The sequence below is a fragment of the Lacerta agilis genome, chromosome 8 (genome assembly GCF_009819535.1).
Source record: "Lacerta agilis isolate rLacAgi1 chromosome 8, rLacAgi1.pri, whole genome shotgun sequence".
In the NCBI taxonomy this organism is placed as follows: domain Eukaryota; kingdom Metazoa; phylum Chordata; class Lepidosauria; order Squamata; family Lacertidae; genus Lacerta; species Lacerta agilis.
In genome coordinates, this window is record NC_046319.1 from 51687387 (window position 1) to 51713900 (window position 26514).

Sequence of the window (26514 nt, forward strand, 5' to 3'; positions counted from 1 at the left end):
GGGTGCTGTACATATGAGAGGAGAGAGAGAGAGAGACTGGCAGCATGCAGCTCTAAGAGGGTTGAACAGAGAGGGCAACAACAACAACAACAACAACAAAACAACAACAACAACAACTTATTTATACCCCACCCATCTGGCAGGGTTTCCCCAGCCACTTTGGGTGGCTCGCAACAGAAATAATAATAATAATAATAATAATAATAATAATAATAGTAAAGCAACAAAACATCAGACATTAAAAGCTTCCCTAAGCAGAGCTGCCTTCAGATGTCTTCTAAAAGTCAGATAGTTGTTTATTTCCTTGACATCTGATGGGAGGGTGTTCTGCAGGGAGGGCACCACTACCAATAAGGCCCTCTGCCTGGTTCCTTGTAACCTCACTTCTCACAGTGAGGGAACCGTCAGAAGGCCCTTGGTGCTGGACCTCAGTGTCTGGGCTGAATGATGGGGGTGGAGACGCTCCTTCAGGTACACTAGGCTGAAGTTGTTTAGGGCTTTCAAGGTCAGCACCAATACTTTGAACTGTGCTCAGAAATGTACTGGGAGCCAAAGTAGGTCTTTCAGAACCGGTGTTATGTGCTCTCGGCGGCCACTCCCAGTCACCTTCAAGACAAAGATAGCTACTCTAGACCTACAACAATACCTGATCATTATCCGAAATTCCCCCACTGACCCACTCATTAGTTCTAGGCTGTGAACTCTCCTACAGCCCCCACCTCCCTATTTAATAAGGAAAAAGAAGCCGCTACAGTAGAGGCAGAGAAACCTCCTCCCCTCTCTGTGCAGTCAACAAACTTCCACGTCCTCCGCCTGAAGCCAGAGCTCCAATTTAAATGTCCTCAATTTGGAGCAGAGCCCTCGGGGGCACGGAGGCTGCTGGAGCAGAGCGGGGCTTTCGGAGAAGTCATGCAAGAGTCAGGGAGGAGGGAGGGTGCTGCTTTGGCAACAGGGCCCTGGGCCGTGCCACCGCTCTCAACGGGCTCCCCGGAGAGGAGCTGCACAAACCGGAGCCGGGCTGTGATGGAAAACGCTGCGCTCTGATGCCAAGTGAGCCTAACGTAGGCAAACAAGAGTCCTGGCCAACTTGGCATCCTTCAAGCAAGGGTGGGGAGAGGGGAGATGTCCAAAGCACAAGTACACTGGTCCACAGATGTTCTTCCAGAGCAGGTGCTCTCCAGAAAGCCTCGCCAAAGCAGGAAAACAGATGGAGGCAAGAGGAGCCGTGTGGAACCAGACCAAAAGGTCCATCTAATTCCAATGGTGGGACTGGTAGGGCAGAAGGCAGGGAGGCCAAAAGTAGGTGGTGCCGGAGGCAACCGATTCTAGTTTTGTCACCCTCTTCCTTCCTGCTGAGTTCTACAAGGTTTAACACCGAGACGGAGGAGGAAGTTGGCAGGCACTGCCACCCCTCAAACTGGTTGTAAATAAGACAGCAAGCAGGTGGGAGCTGGCTGCGGTTGGTGGGGTGTTCTAATGGGCCAGTCTCCCCTAGAGTGGCCAACCAGACACCTCCAGGAAGCCCCCACACAAGGTCTGAAGGCAACATCCTTCTCCTTTTGCTGGTTCATGGCAGCTGGTACTAAGAGGCTTCAGAACCTGGAGGTTGGATACAACGATCAGCAGATCTGCCTCCCTCCACTAAGCTGGCTGTTTTACTGTAGTTCTTTCTTAAAACATTTCTGTCCTGGTCTTCTCATTTGAGTCGCAGTTTCATTAAAACATACAAACACACCACCATCACTGATATGAAACGAAGCAGCCGAGGAGGCAGTAACAGGACCTGAACATAAAAACCTGATGTGCCACACGCTACAAAAAATCTACCAGAATAAAACTGTCCTTTGTGGCCAACAAAAAAACTCGGGAGGGAGAGGAGGAGAAATAGACTTCACGAGGCAAGGTGCTCCATAATCTAGGAGCAGCCACTGAGAAGGCCCTTATAGGGCAGTGATGGCGAACCTTTTAGAGACCGAGTGCCCAAACTGCAACCCAAAACCCACTTATTTATTGCAAAGAGCCAACACAGCAATTTAACCTGAATACTGAGGTTTTAGTTTAGGAAAAAAACAACAACTCATACATTAACATCTTTAACAGAGCTTTCAATGATACAATGAAGCAATCCCAAGCGTTTTCACTGATTTAAAATTATTTTGCAGAGAATTCCACACTTTAAGGATTTCATTCTGATTTTCACAAGATCTCCGCGTTGACGGGAATTCCCTGCTTTTACGCTCCAGCCCGAGCAAGCAAGTGTTCTCGGCGTGGCCAACTGAGCATGTGCAGAGAGGCGCCCCCTTCCCATTGCGCCGGCGTTCCCTGAAAAGGCCCCTAGGGGCTGCCCCATGTGCTAGCACAGGGTGTCTGGCGTGACCCCGGGCGCACCCTCACCAGCTGCACTTGGCTGTGGTTGAGCTCGGCGAAGAAATACTTCAGTAAGTGGGAGGCTGGTGGGGTCCGGAGCCCCGGAGCCGGGTGAGAGGCAACGAGGACGGGGCAGAGGCGGTTCTGCCTGGCTACCTGTCGCTGGAACCAGAGATGCCATCCTCCCCTGCTGGCTCCCGCGTGACGTGGTCTGCCTGGCACCTCCCATTGGCCCCAGCTGGAGGGTGTGTAAAGCCTCAACCTCACACCCCGCTCCGGCCACACAGTTTCCTGTGCCGACCCGCCATGCACATGGCTCTCCAGCTGCCCAAGTTGAGCTGAGAACTCGATGCACCGCCCTCGCCTTCTGCCGGCTCTGTGCTGGGGCAACGGCGCACGTGCCCACAGAGAGGGCTCTGAGTGCCCCCTCTGGCATGCGTGCCATAGTTTCGCCACCACTGTTATAGGGTCATCTGAGAACACAAGAGGCTTATCTGGTCCAGCATAATCACAGTGGCCAACCAAATGATTATGGGAAGCTCACAAGCAGACCCTGAGGACCCACTTGCTATTCCCAGCATCCTGCCTCTGACAGTAGAGCTAGAACACAGCCACCATGGCCAGTAGTCACACATTTTTCTAAGCCCCTTTTAAAGCCAGTAAGGACACAGGAGGCAGCAATATAGAATAGCTCAGTCGGTAGAGCTTGAGACTCTTAAAACAGGGTCATGGGTTTGAGCCCCAAGGAGGTTGCACTATGGGAGGTTGGGCTAGATGACACTCATGGTCCCTTCCAACTCCACAATTCTATGAATATATCTTAAATCTGGTAAGGGGTTGAGTGTGGAATCACACATGGTACTTGCTGGGCTTAAGCTGAGATGGGTATGTACATGAAGGCATTGTTGGCCTCCTTGAGTCTGGTGCCCAGTTTCCACGACACCTTCCCCGCTCTCCTTGCACCTACTACATGGCAATAAATAATTTCTAAACACGGCTCTCCTGCAATGCATGAAAATGTTCCAAGTGTGGAGAGGGGCAGGGACACATGCACAGCCCTCGCACCCTCAGCCCCCCCATCAGTCACAGACTTTTCCACGTGTTGCACAAGGTCTGCAGAGGACTTTTTGCTCACTGTGGCTGAATGCAAGCGGACTCCACCATGGGACTGGCAGCCCAGCTTCATCATGGATCTCCCATCTGACAGAGGGTTCTACTGTACTTGCATTCAAGCAAACTCAAGGAAAGCCCCAAACAGACCTTCCCCACTCAATACAGGGGAGGTTAGCGTTCATAGATATCCAATGAATCTGAATGCTGGAAGATTCAGGGCACATAAAAGAAAGTCCTTCGCACAGCACAGAGCTAAACCATGGACTTCACCCCCATGAGAGGCAGTGGTGGCCACAAACTTAGATGGCTTTAAAAGAGGATTGGGCAGATACATGTAGGAGAAGGCTATCGATGGCTATGAGCCACAATGGCTATGTTCAACCTCCGCTGTTGGGAGGCACTGTGCCTGTGAATACCACTTGCTGGGAATCACAGGAGTGCAGAGTGCCGTTGTACTCATGTCCGGCCTGCAGGCTTCCCACAGGCACCTGGTTGGCCACTGTGAGAAGAGGATGCTGGAAGAGATGGGCCTGATCCAGCAGGCTTGTCTTGTGTCCTTATGAGGCAAGTGCTGACCTTATTCAAGGCAAGGCTCTCCAAGGGTGCTACAAAAGAACAGGGCTCTCATGTTGCTTCTGCAATGATTAGCCTTAGGCAGAGTATTCTATATGGAGCAGGAGCTCAGACTCAAATCTATTCTTTCTGCCTTTACTGAAAGGTGCCTCTTTATTTTAAGATTTCCAAGAATCAGTTCCTCCAATGGAACAGGGCAGACTCTAGAAACAAAGATTTGGGATATAAGACTCAGGATACACACCCATCCTAGTTCTTTTACCACAACAGCATGCAGAATAAAGGCAAATGAAGAAGAGGAGGGTATCAATGAGATGACAACAGCAAGGATGGAGAAGCAGGTCTGAGGGACTCCCAATTCCCACCAGCCATGTTCTATTTATTTTTACATTTCTATCCTAACGTTCCTTCTAAGGAGCTCAAGGTGGCATACACAGTTCTCCACCACCACTCACAACGGTACTGTGAGGTAGGTTAGGCTAAGAGATCATGACCGGCCCATGATCACAGCTGGTGAGCTTCATGGCTGAGTGAGAATTTGAACCCCGGTCTCCTAGGTCATAGTCCAGCACCACTACGCCACACTGGCTCTCATGGTGAGCATGGACAATGGTCAGCGATGATGCAAGTTCTACAACATCTGAAGGTACATGCCTACCCCCACTTGTTTTAAAAGCTTCGTGGAAGCAAAACATGTACATAAAAATGTACATGCATGCATAACTGCACATCAAAGTTTCACAGGTTCAGCCCCAAGATGCTCCCTGGGAGAGGATGGGAGAGATTCTGATGCAATAGCTGGGACCGGCCAGGACACCCAGTGGACAGCAATCCTGTCATTAAACAGAAACACACCCATAAGTGGACCATTATCCTCCAAGGCTCACAGCAGGGAACGACTACTATTAACCCTCACAATAACCTTCAGTTGTAGGCTGCCGAAATGAGAGATGGAAAACTTGAAACAGAGAGGCTTGCCCAAGGGCACCAAACCCAGGTGCCTCCTGTCCAACAACTTCTGTCCTTTGGAAATCCACTCCCAGGCTTTCTGCATCCTTGCAGTCTTCTCCCCAGCCTTGGTCTCTACAGATGTTGTTGGGTACCAACTCCCATCATGCCAGTGGTCAGGGACGAGAGGACGCGCACAACATCTGGGGACCCAAGGCTGGAGATAGGTGCTTCAAAAGAATCCTTCTCGTAACCATATTTCAAAATCCAAGTAAAGAAATCTCTTCATATTGTATACAGAAGATCAGTTCAATGCCCCCCAGAAAATATTTATTCCAAGGAGGAAATGTGGATTTATTTTATGTGCAACCCAGAAATCTCTAGCGTAGAGTTTAGTCACCCTGCCGATAGAAGACGGCTGGAAAAGAGAAAGGGGCGATCAATGCTTGTTCTGTGTTCAAGATGCCCCTGTTGCAAGCAGGGATATCTCAGAGGCCCAGGAAAGACACACCCTAGAAGCCAAGACCCATAGATGCAACTGTGCTTGGAGCAAGTCTAGGTCTGCAGCAAGAACCCTTGAGAGAAGGGGAGAGAAATCTTGCTGGGGGTGGCTGTGCTCAAAGGAAGAGCCAGACCCAGTGTCCGAGTTGGTCCTCCTCATATGGCCCAGAGGTGCTCACGGAGAAAGTATCCACAACATGACTCTGCAGCTAAGCAGTCCAGATGGAACGAGGAAAACCTCAGTGCCTCTTTCCAACCATTTTCCTCTCCCCACCCCCACCCCACCCCTGCTGAATCCTAGCCCTCCTCTTTCCAAAGGCAGGAGCAAAATGGTTAAAAATGTGTGTGAAATTGTCATCTAAAATCACACAGCTTTTTTTTAAAAACAAAAACAATCAAAGCAAAAAAATAAATAATGAAGCCCTGCTGCTGATTGTGCTGATTTTGCCCAGCGACCAAAACCCAGCTGAGAGAAAAAAGAATTCTAACTGCACTTGCATAAGCTGCTCAGCCACAGGCTCAGAGGAGTCTCTGGGGAAGGGAGTGCCACAGAAGCATCTGAAACAGGAGAACACAACCTGTCCACTGTAGCCAGGCAGAGTCAATTCGTACTATAGTCACACGCACACAAAGGCAAAGAGTTGCTGTGGGTTTTTTTTATCAGCTTCAAGATCTGCAACCAGCTGTCAAGCTGGAAAAGGAAATCCCCATGGCACAAAATGCAGACCACCACCCTCCCAAGCCCTAGCAAAACCCACCAAATCAATCAACTCCGGGGACGCCACGTCCACCAAGGCAACGCCAGAAATGACCAGCAACTGGCACCTCTGTTGCCAGGACTCAGGCAGAGCCTGTAGGGAGGAAGGTCCATGCAGAAGGGATGCCTAGAGGAGAGGCAGAGAGAGGGAGAGAGAGCTATGCTGCTGTAGCCAGAATTCTTCCACACAAAAGCACCAGGGGTTTTTTCCTGCGCAATTTGCACCTGCCCACATGCCTACAAAGGACGCCAGCCAGCCGGAGCCTACTCGGAAACAACAAGGCGGCATGTGCCGGCACTTACCCCCAATTTCCTGCTCTTCATTTTCACGTATCCCTGTTTGACAATGTCGTTGAAATTCGTAGCCATGGCTCAGCTGCTGCCCAGCCAGGATCCACCTCCGCGCAGCCGAGAGGAGGAGGAGGAGGCTCTTCCCGGTGGGGCTGGCTCGCCTCCCCCGCAGCGGTGACAAATCTCTTCCTCCCCCTCCACTCTTTCTCTGCTGCTGCTGCTACTGCCACTGCTGTTCACCTGTTTTCAGACTTTGGCTGCCACGCCGGCCCTCTCCCCTCCCTTCCTCTCCAGCATTGTTCTAGTCGGGAGCTCCTCTCCGGCTGCTGAAAAATAAAAATGACAGATAGATTAGAGATTGTGACATCTTTCTCTTGCTCCGCTTCCCCCCTCCCTCTTTCCTGTCCTCTCCCCTCCCCCCCCCCTTGGCTAAACCATTCAGGAGAATCCAAGGTGGCTTGTGCAGTCAATTGAGGAAAAAAAATTGGAACGGTCCAGCTTTTAACCCACGAGATACTTTGATCCTAAATTCACAAAGGAGATGCTTGCACTGAGCCTGGGGAGCAGGCAAGAATGCATTTTCTTAAAGAGAGAGAGAAAGAGAGAGAGAGAGAAGTCTGTAATTTCAAAAGGTGCAATTAAAAGGGATTCTTCTAATTGTTTTGAGTTCTTAATTCTGCCTGACCAGACGGGTCTTTGAATGTGAATTGGAAAGCCGGGTTCCAGCAGAATGCTGCTGTCTTCTGTAGCCACATTCACACAAGACAGCTGCTTCCTAGGGGCAAACCTATTTTGCTTGCTCCACTGCCACTTTCTACTCTCCTGGGACCCAGGTCTCCCATGGCCAGGTTGCCAACAGCAATCTGAAGCATAGACGCTGCTCAGCTCTCACCCGCCTGAGCTGTCATTTGGGGTGAAGTCCCCTGCCCCAAATTATACCATTAAAAAAATAATAATCCAGAATTCCAGATGCTGTTGGACTACAACTCCCATCCTTCCTTAACCATTGGTCTTGCTGGTCCAGACTAATGGGTGGGTGTTAAGAGTCTAGCAACACCTGGGGGGGCACAGGTTCCCCATCCCTGGTATGGGCTAGATCCAATTTGAAGCAGGTTATAAGCAGGGCATTAGAAGGCTTTACAATTGAAAGTTGAAACTCCCACTACTTTTACCAGGCCCATCAACTAAATCCCAGGATGCTTGTGTGCTCGGATCCTACTTGCAGGTTTCCCCTAACGGGCATCTGATCAGGCACTGTGAGAAAGAATACTGGACTAAATGGGCCTTTTGTCTGATCCTGCAGGGATTTTTTACGTCTCCAATTCCGCCGCACACCTTCTCCTCTGACCAGCAAACTCCAGCAAAAGCTTTGCACTTGGTTGCTGCTCTTTTGTTTCCGAACCACTACAGCTGAGTCGGCAGCTAAGCCTTAGGCAGGAAATGCACCGGACTCGCCGGCTTGCTGAGTCAGCCTTCCCATTTCATGGACAGGCACATCGCACAGACACGTTAGGATTCCCGTCTGATAAGCAACGGAAACATCGCTGCCCACTCAGAAAGGTGGGGCTCTGAGGTCACACACCAACACACAGAGAGACCACAATGACCACCCTGAATTGCTAAGCCCCAGGATGTCACGCTGGGTGCTGGAATTTTATTGCTGGCTCCAGTACAGACACAGTCCTGGACGCCAAGGATGTGTGGGCAGATCTGGGCGGATTGTGCTTGATGTTGGATTCCTTTCCTGGCCTGAGCCCACCCACCCCCAGCTCAGAGCAAGCAGCACTGCTGTTTCTTGTTTGTCCTAACAGTGAACCTACAAGGCAGCAGTGGCTAACCTGGAGCCTTCTAGATGCTGTTGGACTCTGAACTCTCATCAGCCCTGGACAGCAGGGCCAGTGACTAAGGACGGTGGAACTGTAATTCAGCGACATGCAGGGTGGCTCCGCGTGCTCTGGTCCATGGGGTCATGAAGAGTCGTCGGACACGACTGAACAACAAAGGGTGGCTCCCTGGCTGATTTGGGGTTTTTTTTTTTTTTAAGAATGCAAATTTACACCAGGAGGCAGCAAGGACCTTAGGGCTCCACCAGAAGGAGCTGAGATGCTTCCGCTTCCTTTCTCTCTAGGCCTGGTGACCTTTTCAAGGATCTGCAAGGGCCTTCTTGCCAATCTCATCTCAGCCATGAAGCAGTCACTGAGTGGCCTTAGGCAAACCACTCTTGAAATATTGCCATTTGCGAACAGAAGACAGCATAAATGCGAAACAACAAGGTTTATTCTACAGATAACAACTATTTCCGCAGTGGCTGCACAGAATCCCCACCCAGTTTGCACAACCGCTTCATTCCACCCTCTGGGAACCCTTGAAATCACACCTCCTTATTGCAAACGGAAGGGAAAAGCAGGCCACCTTATCCTACTATTTATTTAAAGAACTTTTATCCCACTCTTTAGCCACTCCTACAGTGGCTTACAATAAAACAAGAAGGTTCCTGTCCTCAGACTTATATTCCAAAAAGACACATCACAAAAGGAAAATGGACTAAGAGGGAGGAGGAAATGTGCAAGCTTAGGCACCAGTTCTGAGTTATAAGTTCATTTAACAGGATGGAAACAGTTCAAGGAGAAGAGGAAACAAAAAACCTACAGGTGTCTCAATTTTGTTGATGGAGTAGTAGCCCTGCACCCCTCCTCTGCAACAGCCTGGTAAAAATGTACCAAGATGGAAGGGGAAAGAAACAGAGAGGATGTTTGCAAAATCACCTGGCAATTCCTCTAGCATCACTTCAAGCAAATGGCAGGAATTCTCAGCCTTTAGTATGACAAGGGCATGTAACAGAATATACAATGGGTTCCCCATCCTTTCTGGGGTGAACATTTGGCAAAAGCAGAAACTGCCCTGGGCACCAGTACAAAATGGTGGCCGTGGGGGCCTCCCAAGTCACAAAGACAAAAGCTTGCTTGTGGAATTGAGTAAAACTCTCCACAAACTATCCACAAAAGGCAAAACAGTCTCTCTCCCAAGCAAACACAGTTTAGACTACCCTCCCTCCCCAAAAAACAGGCAACATGCCACCCCCTGAGAAACCAATACCCCCCTCCCCTGCAAAAAAAAACAAGAAAACAGACAAAATTCACCAGTTCAGGCACACTGTTAAAATACATTTAATTGTCTTAATGATAAAACATACAAATGAGAGCAATGCGATACTTAGCAATGAGGAAAACAAACATACTGGGAGGTGGGCCTTGTTTTTACATTTCTGGAATAACAATGTAAATGCATGCACGCGAAAGCTCATACCAAGAACAAACTTAGTTGGTCTCTAAAGTGCTATTGGAAGGAGTTTTTTAAATTTTTATTGTGTTTCAACTACGGCAGACCAACATGGCTACCTACCTGTAACTAATATTTTCTCTTTAATTTATTCACTGTACTATAGAGGGTTTTGGTTGTTGTTTTTCTCCTTATTTTGTTTTGCTATTACAGGGAGGTAGCCGTGTTGGTCTGCCATAGTCAAAACAAAACAAAAAATATCTGAAGAGGTTTGCATGCACACGAAAGCTCATACCAAGAACAAAGGTTCTACTGGGAGGATTTTTATTTGTTTTTTATTTTATTTTGTTTTGCTATGTTGTTCCATATATCATTTTCTTTCCTTATATTTACTCTCTATTTTGGAAATATATTTTTATAATTAACAAAACCAACCAAATAATACTAACAACAAGGCAGCGCCACTCCTTCCATATGGGAAGAATTTACTGCCTAACCCTAACCCCTCACCCTCACTCCCTCCCCCCTGCAGCTTACCAGACAAGGTCTGTTTCAAAGGGTTTAGGCTTAGAGGGAGGATGGAATGAAAGGGACAAGGACACCACTCTGCTCCTCCAGCTCTGCTGGGCAGTCATAACCATAAAGTGCGCTTCTTGTGGGAAGGGAACTCTTAATGCATGGAAGTGTTTTGCAACGTCCAGACAACATTGTTGGCATCGAAATGCCAGCCTGTATCCCCCACCCGCTTAATCCAGACAAACCCTTGGGGGGGGGGGACACAAACAAACACCTGTTGCAAAATTGCCCACTTGCAACCTCTCAGTCTCCTTTGCAAATCCAAGCCCAATCTGGAAGCACCCAAATATTCTTAGCCATCTCAGGCCATTAAGAGTAGTATCAGGCCCTCCTGCCAGCCACATGGGGGTTCCTGTTGCGAGGGCAGGGATGGTGGTTTCCATGCCAGCGCCACCCTAGTCCCTCTCCACCTTTGTTGACAGCATTCCTTTCCATCTCAGAGGACACAGGTCCCTAATGTGGAATAGATGAGGGCAACCTCATCAACAAGTAAAATTGTTGTTGTTGTTCAGTCGTTCAGTCGTGTCCGACTCTTCGTGACCCCATGGACCAGAGCACGCCAGGCACCCCTATCCTCCACTGCCTCTCGCAGTTTGGCCAAACTCATGTTAGTAGCTTCGAGAACAATGTCCAACCATCTCATCCTCTGTCGTCCCCTTCTCCTTGTGCCCTCCATCTTTCCCAACATCAGGGTCTTTACCAGGGAGTCTTCTCTTCTCATGAGGTGGCCAAAGTACTGGAGCCTCAACTTCAGGATCTGTCCTTCTAGTGAGCACTCAGGGCTGACTTCTTTAAGAATGGATAGGTTTGATCTTCTTGCAGTCCATGGGACTCTCAAGAGTCTCCTCCAGCACCATAATTCAAAAGCATCAATTCTTTGGCGATCAGCCTTCTTTATGGTCCAGCTCTCACTTCCGTACATTACTACTGGGAAAACCATAGCTTTAACTATACGGACCTTTGTTGGCAAGGTGATGTCTTGAATAAATATTCCAGTCCTGCTCCCTGGCAGCCTCGTCCCCCTGCCCCTACACACCCTTCCACTGTCTGCTTAAAAGCTGAAGAGGAGTAAAAAAAATATATGCACAATCCCTCTTGAGGAGCAAATTTAAACCTTAGGAAGGACTTTCTGATGGGAAGAGCTGTCAACAGTGGAACAGCTGACCTTGGAAAGTGGCAGACCCTCCTTCTTTGGAGGTTTTTAAACAGAGGTTGGGTGGCCATCTGTCAAGTGATTCCTGCATTACAGGGGGTTGGACTGGATTACCTCTGGGGGTCCCTTCCAACTCGATGATTCCATGAATTGGCTTATCCACTCCTCACTCCATACAGGATGGGAAGAAAATTGTTCGGTGGGGAAACCTGCCTGACTCCCTTTCTTAGCTTAAAAAAATGAACACAGCAATATGCTCTCTTTCACATACCAGAGAGGAAGCACATACAACAAACACCCTCCTCCTATTTAAAAAGGCCTCCCTGCATCCTGGTGGGAGCTGTAGTCCAAAACGTAGGGAAAGGAACTAGGCTGCAGAAGGCCAGTTTACAAAGAGGGGGTCCAGCTAGCACAGTCGTCTTGTGATAAAAGTTGATCGCTACACATAGCCACAGAGATAGGAAATGCCCAGAGACCTACACAGCCTGAAATCCCTGCTAAAAAATGGAGAGTGATTAGTGGTCAAGCTTCTCCATGAAAGGAGTCATTCAAATCTCTCCTGGAGAAAGCCTAGTCTGCACTGGAAGTTAAGAGTGGAAACCCAAACCAGCCTAGAGCAGAAATGCCAGTGTGGATGGCGGTGGCCTTATTTATCGCATTTATATGCCAGTGCCACACCTCCTCCAAGGCTGGCATACACAGTTCTCCCCTGCCCCCATCTACCCCATTTTATCCCCCAGGACAACCTTACAAGGTACGTTAGACTAGGCTGGTCCACCCAGGATATTTTGATGCCTGAGGCAAAAGATAAAATGGTATCCAGATGCATTTCGAAGACAGAACCTTAAAACTTACTTCAAACTTGTGGTGACAGGACATGATCCTCTACTGCACCCGAGAGTAGCCAGCTAGTGATGTGAGGTAGGCATAGCTTTGACCTCCAACTGAGGGCATAGCCGTGGTCCATATGTATGGGGAAAGTCGCTGCTGCTTTGCCCCCCACCATTTATTTATTTATTATTATTTATTTGTTGCATTTGTATCCCCTCCAAGGAGCTGAAAGGGATTTGAACCCGGGTCTCCCATGTCTGTCGGACACTCTAATCCTAGAGTGTCCCCGTTTCCCAGGGAGAGTCCCCAGATTTACAAATCAGTCCCTATAGAAAATCCATTGAAGTTGAAAGGTGTCCCCGGATTCATTTAAAAAAAAATGTGGTAACCTTACTCTAATCACGGCACCATATAGGCCCCTGAGGTGTCTGTCTCACTCTGCCTAATGACTGGTACAGCCTTGAGGGTAACAGGCTCAAGGTCTGTTTCATCACAGAGTGGGGAACTGAACCCAGGTCTTCCCTGTCTTAGACCACAACCACACCAGACATTTAAAGTGCTACAATGCCACTTTCAACAGTCACAGCTTCCCCCATAGAATTTTGGGAGAGGTGATTTATTAAGGATGCTGAGAGTTGTGAGGAGACTCCCATTCCCCTCCCAGGGCTAAAATCCCCAAAGTTCTTTTTAAGAGGATTGGTTGTTAAACCACTTTAAAAAGGAAAGGAAAGGGAATTAAAGCATTTCCACACCTCCCTGAAGGTGATTCTCACTAGCCACTGGCAACCAAATGAGGGGCTACTTATAAACGGGCAATAACTCTTTATAGAAAGAAAACAAACAGGACAGATTAATTTAACAAAAGAAGAGGAGGAGAAGCGTTTTAGAGGGAGAGTTTTGTCTGGTGTCAAGAGTGATGTTGCAGGCACCGCAGGTGTCCCTGACAGTCACACAGCAAGATTGCACACCTATTGCAAAACTGGGCACCACAGTTCAAGAAGGATACTGACAAGCTGGAACGTGTCCAGAGGAGGGCAACCAAAATGGTCAAAGGCCTGGAAACGATACCTTATGAGGAACGGCTTAGGGAGCTGGGTATGTTTAGCCTGGAGAAGAGAAGGTTAAGGGGTGATATGATAGCCATGTTCAAATATATAAAAAGATGTCATATAGAGGAGGGAGAAAGGTTGTTTTCTGCTGCTCCAGAGAAGCGGACACGGAGCAATGGATTCAAACTACAAGAAAGAAGATTGCACCTAAACAATAGGAAGAACTTCCTGACAGTGAGAGCTGTTCGACAGTGGAATTTGCTGCCAAGGAGTGTGGTGGAGTCTCCTTCTTTGGAGGTCTTTAAGCGGAGGCTTGACAGCCATCTGTCAGGAATGCTTTGATGGTGTTTCCTGCTTGGCAGGGGGTTGGACTGGATGGCCCTTGTGGTCTCTTCCAACTCTATGATTCTATGATTTGACAAGAGCACCAAGAACATTAGCAGAGGGGAGGATGGGAGTTGGCTCCTGGCTCTGATTTGTTAGCAAAATTCTCTGCCAATGGAGGTGGGTGGAGAAATGGAAGGGTTGATGTAGGCTCCGAGCTCCTTATTTGCTGCCCCTTGTTAAAAACTCAAAAGGTGCAAATACAGCCTGGCTTATAATGAGAATCAGTGTGGTATAGTGGTTAGAGCGACAGATTAGGATCTGGGAGACCAGGGTTTAAATCCCCACTTGGCCATGGAGCTCCCTGGGTGACCTTGGGCCAGTCGCTGCCTCTCAGCCTCACCTACCTCACAAGGTTGTTGTGGGGATTGAATAGGAGGGGGGAACCATGTACGCCACCTTGAGCTCCTTGGAGAGAAAGGTGGGCTATAAATGCAATCAATCAATCAATCAATCAATCGTTTGCCAGCCCAAAATAGTGTTTGGACCCAAATCCTATGACCACTTCCATCATCTCCTGTTTACTGTATCTTCCTGCAATAACACTGCAAACCCTAATTGTGCAGGTGTGGCTCTCTGGTGCAGAGCAACATCCTGCTCCTTACTTCCAAACATGTACCAGTACGTAGGAGCAGGAACCCAGCAGGTACTACACAGAAGCAGCTGGGTGCCTACACCAAAGGTGCAGTAGCAGCACAAGAAATGTGGAGTGATCGTGGAGGTACAGGCGAAAAGGGAAGAGATGGCAGAGAGGTCCCAATGCCCACTTCTCTGAAAGCATCCTGAGCCCTGCATGCCAGCAAACCACAGCCTTAGCCATAACCAAAAGCTCTGAGAAATCAGATGAAAACCACAGCGGACTTTTAGGACTCTGTGCCAGAACTTCTTCAGATCTTATGCTGGAACCTAACAGCAAAAGGTATTTCCTCAGCTGTGTCCATGCTGAACTCTAAAGAAATCTAACGCCAAGATGACTCCTATGCTGGTTGTTGCTGGCGCCTAGAACTTAACTCTTCCCGGCATCCAGGTTGTTCTCTTTTAAAAGTGGCAATCAAGTTGGGTAGCTATGGGGTGGGACCCAGGGAGATAGATAAAATGTGGGGGGCTCTTGTCAGGCGGAAAGGGGTGCTCTTCCATCACTCTCATCCAGTTTCCCAAACCAGTGCCATTCCAGATTTTTCAGACTACAACTCCCATCAGCCCTACCAGTGCAAAGGCTACTGCAGCTCTCTTTCCAGTCAATCCCCACTGACTGTAATCCCTCAGGCTCCAGTGGAATGGTTCGTATTTGTGCAATGACTTTTCCTGCATGGTTTCTGCAAGTATGCACACAGCAAGGTTAATGTCATAATGTGTTTTCTCCTTCCAGCATTTGTCTGGGTGGTCTCATGAGCTGGATCCTAGACTCATTAAATCACGCTTAGCAGAACCATATGCAGAGAAAGTGGAGTGCAAGCACTTGTCAGAATCAGCCCTTCACTAATTCACTGATCCACCAGAATGGTCACCAGGTTACCTGAAAGACTGCCTGTCACTGTACAGCGCACCTGTAAGATCACTTTGATCATGTGGGGAAACTTTACTCATTAGAGAGCCAGTGTGGTGTAGTGGTTCAAGTGTAAGACTAGGACCTGGGAGAGACATGGGTTCAAATCCCCACTTGGCGACTAAGTGGGTGTGATCTTGGGAGCCAGTTACTGTCCCTCAGCCTAACCTACCTCACAGGGTTGTTGTGGGGATTAAATGAGGAGGGGACGAAACCATGTACGCCACCTTAAGCTCTTTGGGATATAAATGCAATCAATCGATAAAATAAAACAAAATATTCATAGCATGACATCCTACAAATGATCACAGGGCAATGCCTCAAAAATGGTCATTTTCTGACCCTGGCCTCCCGCAAACCAACTTGCACTGATCCAAAAGTGAGTAGGAAAGCAATGAGGTCAGAGCTCCAGCTTTCATTGTTCGGCTCCAGAGAGGAGGAATGCTGGAAAGGCATCTCTTGCAAGAGCCACCGGCAGCCGTCCAAAACAGCAGTGTTTAGTAGTGAGCAGCCAGGGCCCCACACAGCGTTCGGGAAACTAAGGACGCTTGTGGTTGGAAACTCGCCCTCTAAAGAAAAAAAAGGGGGGGGGATTTGCCTTGCCAGATGGGATGCCTGCAGAGAGCCAAATCACCAGGCCCAGAAACGAAAGTCGTCCAGGCGTTGGAGGGGCTGTGGGGGGTGGCGTGAGGAGCCTTATTCAGTCAGAACATCCCTAGTTGGAAGATTCAGGACAGAGAAAAGGAAGGCCCTTGTCACACGCACACACACACAAACACACACACACACACACACACACACACTCAAACAAACACACAGAGGAATCTGCTACAGCCAACTTTGGCAGCTGTAAAGAGGGATTAGACAATTTCAGAGAGGATAAGACTATCAGTGACTGGACATTGTTGTGATGGATGTGTGCTACTTCCCCTGTCGGAGGCAGTATGTCTGGTTACTGGGAATCGCAAGCCGAAGAGCACTGTTGCGCTCAGGTCCTGCTCATGGGCTTCCCAGTGGGAGTTGTTGTTGATATTGTTATTATTTATTCATTTATTACCCTCCACCCCTTCAATCTAAGATCCCAGGGCAGGTTACAGCATTAAAAACCAATCTAAACAATTTACTAATCTAAACTACCAAAAAAACAAGGTGGGTCCTAAAAACATACACCTCAAGTGTCAAAAGGTGCATCTGTAAAGAGGTGCATCTTCAGCATTCTCTGGAAGCTGTACAATGAAGGCACCAGATGCACCTCTGTGGGGAGTTCCTCAGCTTTAGGGACCACCACAGAGAAGGCCCTCTCCCCCTGGACCACTGCCACTTCACCCCCAAGCTTCTCAGGGTGGAGGAACTACCAAGAGAGCCCCATCTGCCGATCTCAGCCCCTGAGAGGGTCTGTAGGGAAGGAGGTGGTCTTTCAGTTATTTGTCCTTTAGGACTTTAAACATTAACCATGTTTGGCCACTGTGAGAACAAGATGGTGGACCGGCTGGGACTTCAGCCTGAGCCAACAGCCAGGATATTCTTCTTTTCAGTTTATATCTCATATTTGTCCTGAAATCACTCCTATGGGGCCACAGACAAGATACCCCCGCTCTGTCAGCAGGATACTAATAAGACTAAACTGTCTTCCAGGGTTGTTGGGATTCACAGACACAGGATACAGGAAGCCCTTTGAACTCTCCAAGCAAACAGAAACTGAGCAGAAAAAGCATATCCTCCCTTGCACATCGTGTATTTCGGAGGGGATGTTTGCTGCGATCTTTCACAGGCACCACTGCAGGAGGCACCAGAGGAGGGGGCCCCATGGACTCCTGCTTTGGGGGCATTGTGGGGAATTAAAAAGGCAGCGGCTCACAAAGTGATGTGCCTGCTTTGGGGAACCCCAAGGCATCTGCCCACGCTGGTGGGCCCTCTTGTGGTTCTGGAGCAATGGCAGCCACCCAAGGGTGCTGCATGAAAATGAAAGGCCCGAGACAAAGGCTTGAACATGAATATCAAGTGCAGCAACTAGAAACAGGTAGAGAGGCAGGCTCCCAGTAGTTCGACCAAGCACAGCCAATCCAGAGGGCTGAAACTGCCTGCCAATCACAGGGGACGATGCTGCATGCTCCTCTCGGTCCTTTTAATAGCAAACTTCAGGGATGAGTGCAGACAGAACTGTAGCCAAAGTAGGGCTACTGAGAACCAAGAGGGAGGTATCAACATGCTCTGGGGATGCCCCAAGATTTGCATACATTAAATAAAATTTAAAATAACCCTTCAGGAAACAAAGCTAAAGAGGCCATAAAACAGGCCAGTGAGGATGCTGTATGCTCAGAGGAAACAGATCGCTGAGTGCCGGCTAGGGGTGGGGAACTGAAAGCTGGGTGGATGGGGGGATAATGTAATGGAGCGTCTTGGAAAAGGGCACAGCTGGTTGGCTGGAAGAAGACTGAAAACACTGAAGAAGGTTGGACTAGATGGCTCTTGAGATCCCTCCCAACTCCACAATTCTATGAATCTATAAGCACTCAAGTCTCTCCCGAGTAGATAACTAGATCAAATTCCAGCCTCAGAAGCAGGAAGCTTCCCCTCGCAAATCCCAGAGACTCCAGCCAAGGGCTCCCTTGGAGAAACCCGCTGCCTCTCAGTTCCAGCAGATGACCTTGAATTGATGCATTTTGAGAACAAACTCAGGCTCCCTCCACCCCGCTGCTGCTCTGATCTTCTCTGAACCAAAGTCTCTTTAGGAGTCAGAGAGCAATTCCACACACCCTGCCTGAAAACAATCACCTCTCCGCCCCCTTGTGTGATTTTCTATGCCGCCTCCATCAACACACCAAAGGCGTCAGCCCAGCTGGAGCCTCTTTTCGTACAATGAGTTGCAGAGTCTCCAAGTTAAATAATTCATGCGGCAATAATCGTACAAAAACTAACAGATTCACTCCAAAGCTAAACACTCCTCTCTTTGCCTGCAGACTCCAGGACAAAATACACAGGCACAACACACGCACACACAAATATCAGGCCTCCTCTGAGCCTGTATCCAGAGATGTCTGTCCTAGGTTGACCTCAGGGTCATGGCTGGGATTCTCGGGTCTCCCTTAAAACTACATCCCCCGCAAGGGGTTGGTCTGGTGCAAAAATCCAGTTTTGGAACACATTTTGTGTACAGTTCTGTAATCTGATGCTGTGTCGGTAACAGTGCAAAATTAATCAGGAAGGTCTCTTGAAATGAACAGGAGTTATACAAAGTGTCAGGTGTACCTTCTAAGGGTCACCTTCTCCTCGGGCTAGACCAAGATTTATTTATATTATCTATATCTATATATTATAAGCTCTGCTTCTCCAGCCGAAGGAACCATTGTGCTCCTACTTCCATGTCTTATCATATGCTGAACAGGCATAACAATGGTTTATTAAATAAATAATCTGGAATACCGTTTTCTTCTTTATTTCAGGACTTTACATTAACTTCACACTATCGTGCTCCATGTTACCTAAACCTACCTGCTCCCCGATTCTTAGGCTGCTTTGTTTATATATAAATTAGAAATTCAGGTCACATAAAAACGCATATAAGACATAAGCCCTGTCGGATCAGACACATGGTGGGCAGGCATGTAATAGTAAACCAAGCTATGGTTTACAAGGGCAGCCCGAGACATTTGTCACTAGAGGCAACCACCTCACCACACCTCATGGGTTGTTGTTGTTCAGTCGTTCAGTCGTGTCCGACTCTTCGTGAGCCTATGGACCAGAGCACGCCAGGCACCCCTATCCTCCACTGCCTCCCGCAGTTTGGTCAGACTCATGTTGGTAGCTTTGAGAACACTGTCCAACCATCTCATCCTCTGTCGTCCCCTTCTCCTTGTGCCCTGTATCTTTCCCAACATCAGGGTCTTTTCCAGGGAGTCTTCTCTTCTCATGAGGTGGCCAAAGTCTCATGGGTAGACTAGCCCTATTGGTTTAGCATGAATGTGCTGTGCATGAAAGTTCTTGAGGAGGAGACTGCGGCTGCTTTGCTCCTGCCCCTTAGTGCTTCCACTCCGCTGTACTGTTGTTTTTGTTGTTGTTCAGTCGTTCAGTCGTGTCCGACTGTTCGTGACCCCATGGAGCAGAGCACGCCAGGCACGCCTATCCTTCACTGCCTCTCGCAGTTTGGCCAAACTCATGTTAGTAGCTTCGAGAACACTGTCCAACCATCTCATCCTCTGTCGTCCCCTTCTCCTTGTGCCCTCCATCTGTACTAAGGTGAGCTAAACCCATGGTTTGGCTTAGAATGCCCTCTGAACTCGGCTCGTGGTTTGTCTGCCTACAGTCAAAACTGTTGAGCTGTAACCAAGGTTTGTTCTTGAGTTCACACCTCATGGTGTTTGTCTGGAGGAAACAAACCACGAGCCTGGGTTCAAGTGACACACTAAGGCAAACCATAGCTTAGCTCTCAGCAGCAGTGCTGGGGGAGGAGCACAGTGGTTGCAATCTCTTTTCCGTGGACCCTCATTTTCGTGCATTTGGAAACAACCTCCAAAATGCCTTCCTGGTCTAGCATCCTGCTACTAGCGTCCAACCAGTTCTCCTGCTGTTTACCTGCACACCACACTAACACACCCTGCACAGCAGTCTTTGATCATTGAGGTCATCATCACTAGTAGCTACTGATAGCCCCATCCTCCATAAATATGTCCATTCAGGTGGGCCACCAGCTAAAGCTGATGGAAGGCACTCAGCACCACCAAGACCACTTGAGCCTCAAGTGACAGCAAAGGATCCAGGAGTTTCCCCAAGCTATGTATTCGCTCCTTCAGAGGAAGTGTAGTACCATCTAAAGCAGGCAAGCTCCCAGCCATCCAGTCTAGGGAACCGCCCACTAACAGTGTCTCAGTCTTATCTGGATTGAGATTCAGTTTATTGGCTCTTATCCAGTCCATTACTGAGACAAGAAAACAAACTCCAAAACTCTGGGTGACCCCACTCAGTGGTTTCCTGTAGATGTTAAACAGCATGGGGGATAAACCCTGAGGAACCACCTCCCTGGCTCAGCCAGTTGTCCCCTCCCTGCTAGTTTTTACCAGCCAAGAGGGGCAGCAGTCCAGAGTGCAAGCATTAATCTCAACAACAATTACTTAAGTTTGTGGCCATAACCCATGTGATAAAAAAAGGTATCCAGAAGTTGAAGTGGCATCTCTCTTGCACCAAGAAAGGTGCCTAGATGAGGCCGGAGCACCAGGAAATTTGATGCTCTGGGACAGACCCCAGTACAGTGGTGCCTCGCTAGACGAAAATAATTCGTTCTGCGAGTGTTTTCGTCTAGCGATTTTTTCATCTAGCGAAGCACCAAGGCAGAAAGCGGTTTTCGCGACTAAATTTTTTTTTCTTTCCGTCTTGCAAGGCAGCCCCATTGACATTTTCGTCTTGCGGGGCAGCCTTCCGCTAGCGAATGCCTTTCGTCTAGCGAGTTTTTCGTCTAGCGGGGCACCACTGTACAGTATACCTCTACAAATGGACACGTTTATAAACAACAAACTCAAAAAAACAATTTCATGGCCATGTATAATAAAATCATGACAGCATCATAAAATTATAAAACCACAATAGACAGAATAAAAGGACCAATAGTGAATCAAATTAATTCTCTGAAAATAATAATAATAATAATAATAATAATTTATTTGTACCCCACCCATCTGGCTGGGTTTGCCCAGCTATTCTGGGACCATGGTGCCGCTAGGCTAACAACGTTAGTTTGTGTAAATTAAATATACCGGTATGTTTTGCCCGCAAACTGTTCCATCAGCTCTTAACATAAGAACACAGCCTGATAGCTGGTGATTTGGGGTGGAAGATATTGGGGGGGGAATTGCTTAAGCCCATTAAAATTATTATTAATTACTTGCCCTCCACTCTAAGCTCCCCTGGGCAGGTTACAACAATTAAAACACAATGTTATTCATATTACTTTGATTTTAAAGTATGAACCAAAAAGGTTAGAAATCGCAAGATTTATCACTCTGCCCTTTGATGCAGATGAGCGGGGGGGGGGGGGGGAGAGACCAGCCCCAAATATTCTGCTAGGAGCAGGAGGTTGTGATGCCTTTGACTTCACCTGAGCTTCCTCTTCACCTGTAGCTAAAAGCAGCCACAGGTCTCTGTTTTTGTGTGTACACACACATTCTTACATTGTTTTCAGAACAAGCACTCTCGCAGAGACGCCCTGCGGGGTTAACAAATAACTCTGAGACAAAGCAAAGGAGGAGGAGGTTATCTTATCTGCTCTCCACCAGCAGCCCTGCTATCTCTGCCGGAGGGCAGCAGCACATTCCTCTTCCTTACTCCCCTGCGATGTTATCTTTGGGACAGTAAAAGCCAGCCGATCTCCTGTTCCCTTTGCCAGAGCAGCTTTGTCAATCTTATCTGAGCTACCACCGCACACTCACTTCTTGTCTCCCAGATGCAAAGTCCCAGCCTGCCATGCCAGTGGGATCTTATCGGTGTTTTGGGGGTGAAAAATAGACAGCTGTAGGACTCCGGAAGCCCCCCACCCCACCCCCAGACTCCATCTCTCCAGAATGATCCTTAGATAGAATGAACAACTCCCAAAGTGGAAAGGAATTTAATCTATGTCCTTCTAGGGCTTGCTTTGAAACAAGTATCTCTCTCTCTCTCTCTCTCTCTCTCTCACACACACACACACACACACTACAGTATATGAAAAGAATCAAGGCTGAGGGAAACACAGAAGCCTGCCATTTTTAGGACAATCGCATTTCCCCCATCTTCTAAACACATGGATTCTGCCACTCAGGAGATCTCAAAGGATTTCCCAGCAGAATTATAAAAAGTAAGAGAAAAATTGGCAAATATACTCAATTTCTATAAGTCGTGCAAGTAAAAGAATTCAGCTTTTTGTAACACAGATTCTGGGGTGCCCTGGGGCAATATGTGTGCCCATTGGCTTATTTTTTTGGCTGATATGGGATGCTTCACATATGGGATGTTTGTTCTAAAAACCAACATACTGACCTTCCATTATTCGTCTTCAATGTGCCTTAAAATGTATTTATTTAGTTACATTTATATCCGGCCGTTCTTCCATCAGGGAACCCAAGGCGTTCCCAGGCACTGACCAGACCCAGACCTGCTTAACTTCAGCAAGGCCGTCGACTCCTGTTGGTACACCATGGTACCAACAAGAAGGCAAAAAAGATATAACACACCATTAAAGCCACTAAAATCAAACAAACACAAAACAGAGAACAGTAAAACATTGGCCTGATCCAGAGCAAAATGCAAGGCAGCAGGAGCCACTGATTTCCTGGCTTGCTTTGCAGAGGACGCAACAATTAATGACAATTAACGTGTCTATAGCACAAGTCTAATCAGTTTCATCTGCCAAGAATTTCCCCAAGGAACCTTCCCCAGGAAAGGAAGTTCAGTGAAGCAGCTGGGGATCCCCAAACAGAACTTTCAGCATTTTCTCAAACCTACAACTTTTGCCAATCTTGGGGAAGCAAGTAACTGGTGGTGGTAAAACGTAACACTGAATAGCGGTTCTTCTTAAAACTGTTTTCAGAAGTCGGCAGGCCAGCCTTCTCCAACCTGGTGCCCTCCTGATGTTTTGAACTGCAACACCCAACAAGCCCAGCCAACAGGGCCAACAGAGTCAGGAAGGAACCCAAGAAGAGCCTGCTGGATCAGGCCAATGGCCCATCAAGTCCTGCTCTCACAGATACCAACCAGATGGCCCGACTAGAAGCTCACAAGCAGGATTTGAGCACAAGAGCCCTCCCCACCCCCCGGCACTGTGGTTTCCAGCATTGCTGCTTCTGATCGTGAAGGCAGAACATATCCATCATGGCTAGTAGCCATCAATAGCCCTCTTCTCCATGAATCTCCATGAACCTTTCCAATCTTCGTTTAAAGCCATCCAAATTAGTGGCCATCACTGCCTCCTGCTGGAGTGAGTTCCATAGTTTAACTATGCATTGCATGAAGAAAGACTGCCTTTTATTGGTCCTGAATCTTCTTCCAACATAGGAGTTGCCCTCCAAAGCATGTGAAGAGCCCCGGGGTGTGTGTGTGTGTAAATGTTGTCAGGGATTCTTTAGTTGCGATTCCTGCTTTGAAGAGTTGGACTAGATGTGTCCCTTCCAACTCTACAATTCTATGATTCAGCGATTCTAAGTTTTACTCAGAGTAGACAGCCCAACATGAATAGACCTATGTTAGTCATCTCCATTAATTGCAGTGGGTCTTTCCTGAGGTATGACTAACTCTGGATACAACCCAATAAATAAAACTGATTTAAGCAAAAGCAGAACTTCCAGTTCTCACTACTCAGATGGCCTACTACTGTACTATTGTTTTCAGACTATAGTTTAATTTTCTGGAAGCATTTCAAAAAAATTCCCAGGGACCAGCGCTTTTGCATCCACTATATGCTATAATGTAAGCTGCATGCACCACCCTAGCAAAAATATTTAGAGATCTTTTCAGGGGGGGTTGCTACCCTCAGTGATAGTGGTAAGATTAAATATCTGTTGTCCGCTTCTGACAGGTAATGTCTAATACAGCTAAATTTGCAGTGAAAGCTGCTCAGACAAAGGTCATGTGTCCTCCTTTGAGATACGATATAAGACCTCTAAAAAAAAAAGTATGTTTTATTTATTGTATAGGTCAAGTTTTTATCTTTATGTATGATTCTTATGTATCATTTATGTTCCTGTGTTTCTGTTTGGCTACAGCCTGTATTTGCTTACCTTACTAATAAATCTGAATTTGACCGCAACTATACTGAAAAAATAATGGACACCTATAGAAGTGTTCATTGAGCAATCGGTGCTCCTCATGCAAGCAAGATTTTTGCATGATGTCATTGGCATTAAAATGTCAGTCCATATTTCTTTCTCCTTTTCATTCAGATTTACCATTTCCAGGGGGGGGGGGACAGCACCTTTTTTTAAGGCTGCCAATGTCCTGTTTTCCAAATTAAGCCCCCATCTAGAAACACTCAAAGCAAAGCAAAATCCTACCACTCCTGTTTTCTCCTTCACCGCCAACAAATAAGCCAAATGTGCTCTGCTGTGTTAGGCCGCAGTGACACGACCAATGAGCCTGCCTGTGTCATGAGATATTCTGCTGAAGCTCTTCTCCAACCGCCTTTCTTATTAGAAGTGTCCTTTGCTTTTCCAACCTGCCTGCCGCCTACATTTTTTTAAAGTACCAAGTTAGTACCGTCTTCTCAGACATTTTAATTTGTTGTAATGGCATTGTCTGTTGTATATTTTAACTGTAGCCTCAAATTATCTTGCTCATGCTATGGTTTTATTGCATATTTTAGTGTGTTGCTCACCGCCCTGGAATCTATTGGACAAAGGGCAATATAAAAATATTTTAAATAAATAACGAGAAGTTAGAGCAGTGCTGATCTGCCTTGTCTACTGCCCATACTAACCCTCTGGGCAAATGGATACTTGGCTGTTCATCTGCCCATCTTGAAAACATATACTCATTTATTCCATATTGAAAAGAAAACACTACGTGGTCTAGCATTCTTTTCTAACTCCTGTTCATTTATTGTTACTTGATCTTTAGGGGATCTACGTAGCGTCCCTAGTTCAGCAAAGTGGCCTATTTCACCCCTCTGCAACAAGGAAAGACAGTATGTCCCTCTGTAGACCTGTAAAATCACTTACGATCATCTGGGGAAAGTTCACTCATAGAACCACATCCTACAGATTATCACACCAATGACTCAAAAACAGACTTTCATGCCATTGCCCCTTCCCACTTCCATACATTACTGTTGGTGTTGTTGTTATTGTTATTGTTATTACCCGCCCTTCACCCTAAGGTCCCAGGGCAGGTTACAACACTTAAAACACAATTTCAAAAACAAGTTTAAAACAACAATCACAAAAATAAAGTGGGTCCTAACAATACACATTTCAAAGTGTCAAAACTCTACACCTCAAATGGCTTCAGACAGCTTGTAAAAATAAAATTTTGGCCAGCCTTCTCCGAACCCATAAACTATTCCTGAATTTCTTTCCCCCAGCTGTTTTTTCCCCATACTGTATTGTGTTTTTTTTTTTAAAAAGGAGCTGTAAATTGTTTTTATGTTGCATTCTGTACAACACCACTTACAAGATTTCAAAAAAATATCAAGCAGTTTAGAAACGCTTTCAAATAAACGAAATAACAAACAAACAAACAATGCTACTAAAGTTGCCATGGTGTCCATTTCACAAATGATAGGACTCGGAAACTGACATTGTCTACGGGGGTGGGAACGATGCTGGGTATTCATGGCACTACCTGGCCTACTCACAGGGCTGTTTTGAAGCTGGACTGTCGCTCTAATCTCCTTGGAGGAAACGAGGGTGGAAGAACATAGAAAAGCAGGGCATGGAAAGGTGGGGTGCATGTTATGTTTTGCGGGTGGGGTGACCAGTTTTTTATAGTCCTGTCGAAACACACATCGAGAGCGCACGGCACGGAGGATTTTTGAGAATTACGCGCATGCATGCGCGCGGTTCCCAGGAAGAGGGGCTCTCTCCTGCCAACCCTTCGGGGATCACCGATCCCTCCGATCGCTTGCAGCTGAGCCAGAAAGTCCCGGATCGGGGCTGCGAGGGCGGGATGCACCCCCGAGAAAACAGCATCCCACCCTTCCGTGAAGACTCCGGGGAGCATCCTTTGGAGATGGGGCAAGACGGCGACGGGGAGGAGACCCCGGGCGGCCCCCTCCTCACCTTTCTTTGTAGGGAAAAAGGCTGGCCAGCTGCAGCTCCGCGCTTACCTGCGCCCTGCTCCCGGAGTCCGTCCCCCCAGTGGTGCGCTCTGGCGTCGGAGCGCGCAGCTGGGGCGCCTCTCCTCCTCCCGCGCTGCGTGGCAAGCCCGGCCTGGCTTGGGGGCGCGGGCAGCAGCCAAGCCCGGCGCCAGCGCGTGCGCTTGCTGCTGCTTCTGGGGCTCCGCAGCCTGCAGCCGCCGCCGCCGCCGCTGCCTCGCCCGGCTCCGCAGCTCGCCTCTAATCTGTCCCAGACACGTCGAGACTCAGCCCCGGAGAAGGGAGGGCCCCTCGCCTGGCCTCGCCGCGCCTCCTGGACTCTCCAAAGCCTGCGCCAAAGGAGAGGGAAGGAGGAAGGGGGGCGCTTGCCCTGGG

The 26514-nt window shown here is 47.9% G+C and overlaps 1 protein-coding gene across 3 annotated transcripts in view; it reads right to left on the reverse strand.

Annotated features, from left to right (window-relative positions):
• Positions 1–26280, reverse strand: part of DOK4 (docking protein 4) — a 51227-nt gene extending 24947 nt beyond the window's left edge. The window contains exons 1-2 of one of the 3 annotated variants that reach the window (XM_033157441.1): positions 26152–26280; positions 6563–6876 (exon numbers count right to left, since the gene is read on the reverse strand). In XM_033157441.1, coding sequence (XP_033013332.1) covers positions 6563–6628 — 66 coding nt within the window. In that variant the 5' untranslated portion in view covers positions 6629–6876; positions 26152–26280. Of the gene's footprint in view, positions 1–6562; positions 6948–26151 lie in introns of those variants that run through there. The other 2 variants (XM_033157443.1, XM_033157442.1) reach the window with 2 other exon arrangements.
• Between the last annotated feature and the right edge of the window lie 234 nt (positions 26281–26514).